Below are 10,572 nucleotides of genomic sequence, written 5' to 3'. Positions count from 1 at the left end.
GGAGGGACGCAAATAGGATTTAACTTGTTGCCAGTCATTTTTGTGTGTTTGTTTGTTTGTGCTGGTGCTTTAAAAGCGAAACAAATTCCAGAAACAAAGCGGGGGGGCTGGGAAAGGAGGGAGGAGGAAAACAAGCTCTGTATAAAAGACATATCATATTAAATTAATACATGAGCACACCCACTGTTATCAAGGGTAGGATATCAGCCCTTCCCCAAGAAAATTCTTTATAAGTGGTAGCAGTTCTAATCATCCAACAAGCCCCCTTACCATCACTCCCCACTCCCTCCGAGAAAGAAAGAAAGAAAGAAAGAAAGAAAGAAAGAAAGAAAGAAAGAAAGAAAGAAAGAAAGAGAGAAAGAGAGAAAGAGAGAAAGAAAGAAAGAAAGAAAGAAAGAAAGAAAGAAAGAAAGAAAGAAAGAAAGAAAGAAAGAAAGAAAGAAACATGGAGACCACACTGTCTGAGATGTGTTCAGAACAGCCTACAGAAAGAGCCTGCTCCTGCGAGCCTTACTCGTGCGAGGAGACCCAGGAGCAAGCAAGCTCTGCTTCCCAGACAGCCTCATTGGAGCTAGAGCAAGTCCCATCCCGGCACTCGCCAAGTGCAGGTCCCACCGCGACCGTGCGGCGCCCGAAACGGGCACCAGCACCTCGCTCAGGCACCTCCGCCTCCCGCCCGAGCCCCGGGCACGGAGCAAGCTGAAATCGGCTTTGCCCCGAGGTTCGCCAAACGCCTGCTCCTAGGCGGGTGTATGGGTTTTTGCGCCTTTTGTGCTATCTCGAGTATTTTGCTATGGTTACACGGCCTGGGGGGGGGGGAGAAAGAGAGGGGAGGATGTTGCGCTTCTCTAGGCCCTAAAAATGGGGTCCACGGCTGATCTTGCCGCGCGGGACTGCGCTGAGCAGAGGGCGGCGGCGGCGCGGCCAGGTAGGACGGGCCCCCCAGGCGTCGGTGCTCCCTGCGCCCGCCCGGCCACTGCGGAGCGCCGCGGTGAAACAGCACCCGCACAAAGCATGTATCCGTCCCTGTGCTGGGGGAAGGGGAGAAGGCGCGGGGGGGTCGTCTTTTCTCTCGAGTTACCAAAAAAACCTGCCAAAACAGATACATTTGTCATTCTCAAAAGATTACGTTTTTAGGAAGCTCAGGAGCTTTAGAGCGACACCGCGAAAATATTCCAGCAGCGGCTTCTGAGGAGTCAGAGAGCAGCTACAAGTCTCTTCAAGCACTATTTGTTTCTCAGGTCCTTCTCTTGCCCTCTATTTTCTTCCCTATTATTTAATTCAACCTGGTAACTCTGGCAAAAGCACTGTCTTGGCCAAGAATGTTTTAACAGTGAACGCAAAAGAAAAAAAAATGGTGTCTTCAAACGCCGAGAACAGCACACGACTTTCAGCTTGCCCATATTTTCCCTGCATTTTATTATTATCGTTTGCATAACTCTGTGGAAAATTCCTAAGGGATATTTTTATTCCCGTACTGATTCCTAAATTAGGAAGAGCTTTTGTTACACAGTGACACGTATAACACAGGCAGGTGTGGGGGTTTTTTAATATAAATACTGGTATATAAAAATAATGGCGAGATTTAGGATTTTAAAAATACACATCTTAACGTTCAAGTTCTTAGCGAATGTAAAAATACTCTGTTTTGAAAAATGCTGGTAGTGGCAAACGAACACAAAATCCAATGGATGTTTTACATGCTACGGATGAGTATTCTATAGATACACACGTACAGAGATACATATATAAAATCCTCAGCTTTTCCTTAGGGTGATTTGATTCAGACCTCTCCACCCAGGGTAACCGCCATGGGAAATGTATACGCCAGTGTTTACTCGGATCTCTTTCTGTCACTGCTCTACCTTGTCTCACGCTTAAGACATCGATAAACGCTTCTGTCCCCTACAGCAATTGTTTCCCGTTTGCACGTTCCCTGTCCAGCCCCAGCATGTCCAAGAAACTTCCTTAAGTTCAGCGTTAGGGGAACTCTCTACACCTCGTTGATTAATGTCATTGTTTCAACGCTATCTCCCCTCGAGCTGCAGAGGCTTCGCAGAGGTATACAGTGCCCCGCTGGCTGGTCTTTATGGTACAGTGCAGTTTCTCAAAAGATCATCGGATGCAGAAATTTAGCTCTTCTTGAAACATTTAAGCAACAGATCAATTAGTTCTGAATGGGGGGGGGGGGGTGGAGGGAGGACTGGAGAGCTTAGAGGAGGGGGGAAGAGGAGATGCAACACAACTAGCCCGAAAACAACAGGGGTGGGGAGGCATGGGAGGGGGACTTAAAATGTTTGTATTTAAAGGGTGCTTGCAAGGTCTTCAGCACAATATGTGCTGCTCTCCTTAAAGGGGCACCGAGTGCCAATAACCATTAGTCATCCAGTAGGGACTTTTCATTACAGATCTATCTTTAGGGGGAGTTTCCCGAAGTCTCCGAAAGGAACATAGCTGCGGATTTCAAAATGGTCCAGTTCGACTCGCACAGTGCCGACGTACCTGCTTCAGTAGAAGGGAGAGATACTCACCCGGGTTTCAGCAGTGTGTGGATAGCCCACAGGTCTCTGCAGCACTCGTTTCCTCTGTGGAATACTATCTTGCATCCGAGGCAGCTCCCAGTCTATATTTGATGTTAACATTTATGCTATCTCAGATACGAGGCTCTCCCATAGACATTTTTTCCAGGGTTTTCAAGCAAATTTCTCGGTGCCACAATGTTATGATGGAAGGATGCTGAAATGACAGGCCTCGTAGACGCTTGTCTTAATCATCGGCTTCTTAATTTAGTTTTAGTGCTGTGGTTTTGTGTGTGTGCGCGTGTGTGTCTGCGCGTGTGTGCGCGTAAGAGAAGCCTCTGACAACCTGCAGCTTCCTAATGACTGACGAGGCAGGGCTGCTGCAGCAAAGTAACACTTCCCTGGTGTGAAGACCTCTTACTGAGAAGTTTAGTTCACTACTGTTCTCGCAATCCTAATCGTATAACCTGTAACCAAAACCCACGGAAGAAGGATACAGCACGCTAAATAGAGTAACTTCTAATCACCAAACGTTAGCACCACGACCAGCTGTTAAGGATTAGCTGGAAGTTGGCTAGGAAAAGACACCTAAACTTCAATGCACGAATGTGGTCATGACGGCGGACTGCTGCGTACTCGTCCCTCTCTGCCTCCATCCCTCCATCCGCCTCCCATCCCATGCGCCCATCTTCAAAACGTTTGACTACCTCTTTCTCTTTGTTAGCGCACTGCTCCGTCCCTATTCGCCATGCCTCAGCAGCAGGGTATAAGTGTCTGCTGAGCCGTCCTTACCTTAATTGCCCAGGTAACCTGAAATAAATAAGGGAAGCTGAGAGTCAAGGGGGAATAGAATTAGATATGCGTACATCTAGGCATTTACTGTACCGAACGTGATATTACTGACGGTTAAACCAAAGTGTCCTGACTCGTTTCATGGAAGCATGATGCCATCGAAGCGTGGTTATTAAATACCCTTTCTTCATGGCTGAAAAAAACCCTCACTCATTTCTTAAGCTGTCAGTACATTTTAGCAGCTTAACCCCTTGAAAGAGCCTGAGAGTACAGGGCTGCTACGCCTGTGTGAAGGGGGACTGAAGGCTGGAGCTGGGGAGTGGCGGGGGGTACACTGTATCTGTATCCACCGAGGTGACGGGAGGAGGGTCTGTTTTTCCTTTAGCCTTTAATATTTAAAAAATATAAAGGAAGAAAAGCGTGCGGTGGTAACACCATCTTTGCGAGTTACACCCGAGCCCTGCGCGGAGATTGCTGCTAACCGGCACTTCGGCAGCTCCGAGGCGCACCCCCGCGCCGGCCCCGAGCGGGGCACCGCCGGCCCGCCGCTGCCGCCCGGTGCGGAGGGTCCGCCCGGCCCGGCGGGTCCGCTCGGCGGGCGGCGGCGGCGGCGCCTCCGCCCCCTGCGCGGGGCCGGGCCGGGCCCCCTCCGCGCACCTGGTCGTGCTCCGCGGGGCGGGTCCGCGCCCTCCCCACGCCTTTGCTCCAGACTTCCCGCGAAAAACTTCCCTCCCGGCAAATGCGGCCACCCTGCACCCTCTTACAAGACCTCGAGGCTGGGCAGAGCCGAGGGGCCAAATCAGCCGCTTACTCCATGCTGCAGTACGTAAAGCTCCCACCGAAGTGAACGGGTGTTGTGGCTAGGTCGGAGCTAAGAAAGCGGAGGATTTGGCATTAGAGCAAGGCTCCCGCATTTCCAAAGTAAATATCTTCAGTTTTATAAACGGAGAATTTTCTGCGGAGGAAAAAATTAGACAGACTCAAAAGTTAAAGTCCAGCAGAAATAATAATTGACGTGGTTTCTCTTATGGCTTTCCTGTCCTGTAAACAGTGAATTAATCTTCAAGGGCTTAGAAAGAAATGTACTACATTTTGGACGCAACATTTCCTTTTTTGGTAGAACTGTATATCCACGGCATTAAAAAAATAACATAATATAAATCCTAAGTTTGTGCACAATGCTTTATTCTGCAGCCATGACAAATGACTGAACATTAAATCTAGATTTTCAGACGTTTTAGAAGCACGTTTCTTTCGGTATTAGACCTTTGTTCAGAAATGCAAAAGGATGAAACGTTTATTTTCTTCCCTGCTACATTTTCATCCCTGATCACAACGCAGAGTAAACTCAGCTTTGACCTAAGAAACACCTCAGAGCATTAAAATTTCAACAGGCAATGTCAATGCTACATTAAACGAGAGAACTCCAGTTTGCTGCAGAGCTGGGATTTGAATAAAACGTTCAATGTTAACAAACAATACACACGTTTGGCACTTTGTGTATTAAATGGATCAAAGAGATTTGATAAGGCACAATACACCATTTGTACAGACCTGATTGAGTTAATATAATATCAGCAAATTTTACAGCGAAATGAATCTGTTTCTTTTCTTTGTGTTTAAAACCAGCACAGATTACAAATTTTAATGATCTGAAAATGTTTGGTATACAAAATCATGCTTATTTCAGTATTAGCAAAAACACAAGAAATTTTTCAACACAAACACCCAGCTGTGTCTATTTTAAAAGCAGTTCAATGACAGCTTGCACTTATGAGCATGCAATCAGCTAATTTCGCTTTTTTTTCTTCTGTGTTAATCAACACTTTCCTTCCTGCATATCAGAGTACAAATAGTATAGTTACTCCACATCAGTAAATGTTTACGTAACCTGTCCTTTCTCAAGAATCCGGTTACACCGAATCATTACATGCTAGACCGAGTAGGAAAACGCACTGGGCCCAGCCACCCTAATGGGATCCTAGTGCACCATAATGATACATATTAGTTAATCATCGTCATAATCATAATAATATGCAGGGATCTTACCTTTCCTCTTACCCCTTGCCATTGTAGACTCGAGTCAGATCCTTCACACCGTATTCTTCCTCAAGAATTCCCATACATTGCCTTCGGTGTTGTGCAATGATATAATTACAAACTGACACGATTTTTTAAACAACCGCGTTTCTGAAAAAATAAAAAACAGACGTGGTCTATCATTGACTTTTATCTCTTTTTTTGTCAGTAGCGACCTGTTATGAAATTGGATAAATAAATACAATGGTGGTGAGGTCATTCGAGGTTAATCCAATGCACAGAGTTCATGGCATTCCCAATTGCAATTGTTTATTACTGGTCTATTGTAATTGTACTTGTTATTTACTCTCGCATTCTCACTCTCTCTCTCTCGCACACACATACAGACACACAAACAAGTATATAAAACGCACACCGACGCACCGCCGTGCTGCACTGCGGTCTAACCGGAGTTTCCTTGGGACAAATTGGTTAGCGGGGCTCGAGCTGGAGGTGCGGTTGGTGCGGAACATTTTCCCTACGGAGCAGACACAAACGTTAGGCGCCTTAACGCAGCGACCGGTATAGGATATAGGCTGCCTTTGCGTACCACTGCGGCTTTAGTGTGATCAACACGCTTTCTGCCAGTAACAGTTCCCGGGTAAAAACGCTGCGAGATCTGTTCTCGCTTTGTTTCGAGGCTGAGTTTCCCCTCCGTGCTCACAGTCAGACGCGGTTTGACGCGGGCGATTAACGCGGAGCTCCGCGGCCCCGGGGCGCCCGGCCGCGAGCGGCCTCCCCGCACCGCGCTCGTTCAAGGGGCGCCAGGGCGAGAGCGGCTCCGCCTGGGCGCTTCGCTGCGCCCGGCGGGGCCCCGGCCTGCCCCGGCCCCGGCCCGACCCCCGCGGCAGCGCCCGCGGGGCGGCGGCTGCCCCCGGCAGCGCCCGGTGCCGAGGGGCGGCGGGGCGGGCGCCGCGGCGGAGGGGGAGGGAGCGGCGCCACTCGTCTGCTTTCCGTTGGCACTCACATTTCGGAGGGCAACGGGCACAGGCAGCGCGGCCCCACGGCGGCAAGCGGCAAGTGCGCCACGGCGGGCGGCCCCGCCGCGGCCGGGAGCGGCGAGGGGGCCGCGGGCGCCTCACGGGCCGCGGCGGCGCCGCGCGGCAGCGAGCCGCTCCGGTGAGAGGCCCGCGGCGGCTGCCGCCCAGCTCGGCGGGCCGCCCAGCCACATTTGTCCCTTCCAACTGGTTTTTCTTGGTAAAATAAATAAAAATAACCGACAGCGGGGCCTAAAAAAATAAACGCCACCGAGAGACACCGGCTGCCTCCGCAAAGTAGTGCCTGTGGGCTGCGGTACCGCCATCGCCCTCCCGCCGGCCCGCCCGCCTCCGGAGCGGGGGCGAAGAGGGACGGGGCAACTTTGACCCGCCGGAGAAATGACGAAGCACAAAACGGGCACAGCGCGGAGCGGCGGGACGGGGTCGCTCGTGCGGAGCGGGGCAAGGGCGCTGGGCCGGGGGGGGGGGGGGGGTGCGCTGCCGCGGTGATGCGCCCGCGCGGCGGTATCCCTGCGCGGCGGGAGCCGCGGCGGCGGGGGGCGGGGCGGCGGCGGCGGGGCGAGGGGCCGAGGCGGAGAGGCGCGCGCCCATTGGCCGGCGGGCGGGGAGACGCGCCCGCACGCCGCGCGCGCTGATTGGGCGGCCGGTGGGAAAGGTTAAACCAAAAAATTTTTTACAGCCCCGGTGCGTGTCTGTAGCTCTGAAATTAATTGTGGCTAACGCTGTCTGTATAGCCTGTCTCCGCTGCTCTCCGCGCCGACCCGCCCGGCTGCTGCTTCTCTCTTCCTTCCCCCCACCCCCCCGTGCGCTGGTTTACCGGGGGGAACCAGGCACCATGAAGTAGTTCTTTTTTTTGTGTGTGTGTGTGTGTTGTTTTTTGTTGGGCTTTTAGAGGGTTTTTCCCCCCTTTTTTCCTCCTCCTTTTTTTTTTTCCTCCGCTCCGACTCGGTTTGATTTTATCTGATTGGTGATTATCATTGCTATTATTTTTTTCCCTCCCCGGCGGTTCCCGTCCTTGCTACATGACTTGCCAGCGCTTGAGACTGCGGTCCAACTGCGCTGCCGCCGCCGCCGCTGCCGCCGGTGGTGCCGCCGCCGCCGCCTCAGCCGCCGCCGCCGCCGCCTCAGCCCGCGCCGCCGCCTCAGCCCGCGCCGCCGCCCCGGTCGCCGCCGCGCCGCGCGCTGCTCCCTCGGCCGCTGCAACTTTCCCCCTCAGACTAGTGTGTGATGTTGGACATGGGAGATAGGAAGGAAGTGAAAATGCTGCCGAAATCCTCCTTCAGCATAAACAGCCTGGTGCCCGAAGCCGTGCAGAGCGACAACAACCACAACAGCCACAGCCACCACAACAGCCACCACCCCCACCACCACCACCACCACCACCACCACCACCACCACCCGCAGCAGCAGCAGCAGCCGCAGAGAGCCGCCCCGGCCGAGGAGGAGGAGGAGGAGAAGGGCCAGCTCCTGCTGCCGCCCCCGGTGGCCGCCGCCGCCGCCGCCACCAGCTCGGGCGCCCTGGAGGTGGCCAAGGCGGACATGCTGGCCGGCAAAGGTGAGGCGGGCGCGGCGGCGGCGGCGGAGCTGGAGGAGAAGGAGAAGGCGGCGGAGGAGAAGAAGGGGGCGGCGGAGGGGGCCAAGGACGGGGAGAGCGGGAAGGAGGGCGAGAAGAAGAACGGCAAGTACGAGAAGCCGCCGTTCAGCTACAACGCGCTCATCATGATGGCCATCCGGCAGAGCCCCGAGAAGCGCCTCACGCTCAACGGCATCTACGAGTTCATCATGAAGAACTTCCCCTACTACCGGGAGAACAAGCAGGGCTGGCAGAACTCCATCCGCCACAACCTCTCGCTCAATAAGTGCTTCGTCAAGGTGCCCCGCCACTACGACGACCCGGGCAAAGGGAACTACTGGATGTTGGACCCCTCCAGCGACGACGTCTTCATCGGGGGCACCACGGGCAAGCTCCGCCGGCGCTCCACCACCTCGCGGGCCAAGCTGGCCTTCAAGCGCGGCGCCCGCCTCACCTCCACCGGACTGACATTCATGGATAGGGCAGGATCCTTGTACTGGCCTATGTCCCCCTTCCTCTCCCTGCACCACCCCCGGGCCAGCAGCACTTTGAGTTACAACGGGACCACGTCCGCCTACCCCAGCCACCCCATGCCCTACAGCTCAGTGTTGACTCAAAACTCCTTGGGAAACAACCACTCCTTTTCCACGTCTAATGGGTTAAGTGTTGATAGACTAGTCAATGGAGAGATACCTTACGCCACTCATCACCTCACAGCTGCAGCTCTGGCCGCCTCAGTGCCGTGTGGCTTGTCAGTTCCCTGCTCTGGCACCTATTCCCTAAACCCCTGCTCTGTAAACCTCCTAGCAGGACAGACGAGTTACTTTTTCCCCCATGTTCCTCACCCTTCAATGACTTCTCAAAGCAGCACTTCAATGACGGCCAGGGCAGCCTCCTCCTCCACGTCGCCGCAGGCGCCCTCCACTCTCCCCTGTGAGTCCTTAAGACCTTCTTTGCCAAGTTTTACAACGGGACTTTCCGGAGGACTTTCTGATTATTTCACACATCAAAATCAGGGGTCTTCTTCAAACCCTTTAATACATTAACATCCATGGGATCAGACTGTAAGTGAACATTTTACACACATTTGCATTGTAAATGATAATTAAAAGGAAAAAAAAAAACAAAAAAGTCCAGGTATTTTTTATTAAGTCCCCCATTTTCTGTACGTTTGTTCAGTCTTTAGGGTTGTTTATTATTCCACCAAGGTGAGGAGTGTCAGCAAGGTGCAATGTGGGGAGATTACATTGTAGACTATGAAGTTTGGAAGTCAAAATTATAGTAGAATGTGTATCTAAATAGTGACTGCTTTTGCAAGTTTTATTCAGATATGATAAGTCTATCACTTAAAGCCGCCAGATTCTCCATGTTTGCAGTATTATAAGTTATCATGGATATGTCGGTGGGTGCAGACCTTGAAAATAAACCACTAAATTTATGAAAAACATTAAAACCTTAAAATGTAATTTGTATTTAAGCAGAATTCATAGTAAAAAAAAATGCCCAAGAACTACATTTTGGCCATTTATTATTTTGTCCTTTTCTTTAATGGACTGCTTTTCTGGGTTTCTTTTTTTTTTTTTTTTTTGTTCGTTTGTTTGTTTACTTTTAGACCAAAGATTGGGTTTTAGAAAATGCACTCGATGTACGAAGTAATTCAAAAACAGCAACATTATTTCAGTTTGCAGCACTGCCCGTTCAAATGAATCAGAAGGGGACAAAATTAATGATTGCCTTCAGTTTGTGTTGTGTATATTTTGATGTATGTGGTCACTAACAGGTCACCTTTATTTTTTTTCTAAATGTAGTGAAATGTTAATACCTATTGTACTTATAGGTAAACCTTGCAAATATGTAACCTGTGTTGCGCAAATGCCGCATAAATTTGAGTGATTGTTAATGTCGTCTTAAAATTTCTTGATTGTGATACTGTGGTCATATGCCCGTGTTTGTCACTTACAAAAATGTTTACTATGAACACACAGAAATAAAAAAAAATAGGCTAAATTCATATATACTTGATAATTTTTTTGTCTCTTTCATTAACTAAAATTAATATGTCAGAGGCTTTAAAGTTATAGGGAGATCAGAGCACAACTTATTACAGTAGACCACCATTTTTCACATGCTCCTCCCCCCCTTTAATTCACATTGTATTTAAGAACCATATTTAATGAAACAGCACGGCCACTACTGTGATGTCCGTTTTGGGGCAGAACGCTCCTTCAAGTCTGCTTAAAAACTGTTAGTACAAGATAGGGCGTCTTCCTAAAACCTATGTCTTAAATTAAAGATGCTTAAAATTGCGTACACACACACACATATATATGCATATGTATATGTACACACATGAGAAAAGGTGAATGTACATAGTCATGTAAATACATGTTACTCTTTCAATCTTTGAAATTGATTCAAAAATAGTTCTTCTGAAATAAGTTGCTTTTGACTGTATGATAATTGAAGATCTACCAGTTATAAATGTGTGTGTGTGTATATACATACCTGCAGTCCTATAATTACTTGATCAAGTTTAGTCAGCTATGATAAGTGCGTACCTAAAATGTGATCCCTTTCTCGAGGAAGCACTGTTCTGGAAGTGTCGATGCTA

General features: G+C 50.2%; 1 protein-coding gene and 1 long non-coding RNA gene across 2 annotated transcripts; one reads left to right on the top strand and one right to left on the bottom strand.

The window, feature by feature from the left end:
- Positions 1–4,863: 4,863 nt before the first annotated feature.
- LOC135328652 (uncharacterized) lies at positions 4,864–5,811 on the bottom strand. Its single transcript, XR_010389610.1, has 2 exons — positions 5,775–5,811; positions 4,864–5,501 (listed from the first exon to the last, which is right to left on the bottom strand). It is a non-coding gene; the product is annotated as an uncharacterized LOC135328652 (long non-coding RNA).
- A 1,765-nt stretch (positions 5,812–7,576) lies between these two features.
- On the top strand, positions 7,577–9,972 carry FOXG1 (forkhead box G1). The gene has a single exon (XM_026100251.2). The coding sequence runs from the start codon at positions 7,616–7,618 to the stop codon at positions 9,005–9,007; it is 1,392 nt and encodes a 463-aa protein (XP_025956036.1). The 5' UTR covers positions 7,577–7,615; the 3' UTR covers positions 9,008–9,972.
- The last annotated feature ends 600 nt before the right edge of the window (positions 9,973–10,572 follow it).

Source organism: Dromaius novaehollandiae, chromosome 5 (assembly GCF_036370855.1).
Source record: "Dromaius novaehollandiae isolate bDroNov1 chromosome 5, bDroNov1.hap1, whole genome shotgun sequence".
Taxonomy (NCBI): domain Eukaryota; kingdom Metazoa; phylum Chordata; class Aves; order Casuariiformes; family Dromaiidae; genus Dromaius; species Dromaius novaehollandiae.
This window is presented reverse-complemented; position numbering and strand designations above follow the sequence as displayed.

Excerpts from the sequence above, each read along its gene's own strand:
- FOXG1 (XM_026100251.2), top strand. The coding sequence starts at position 7,616 with ATGTTGGACATGGGAGATAGGAAGGAAGTGAAAATGCTGCCGAAATCC.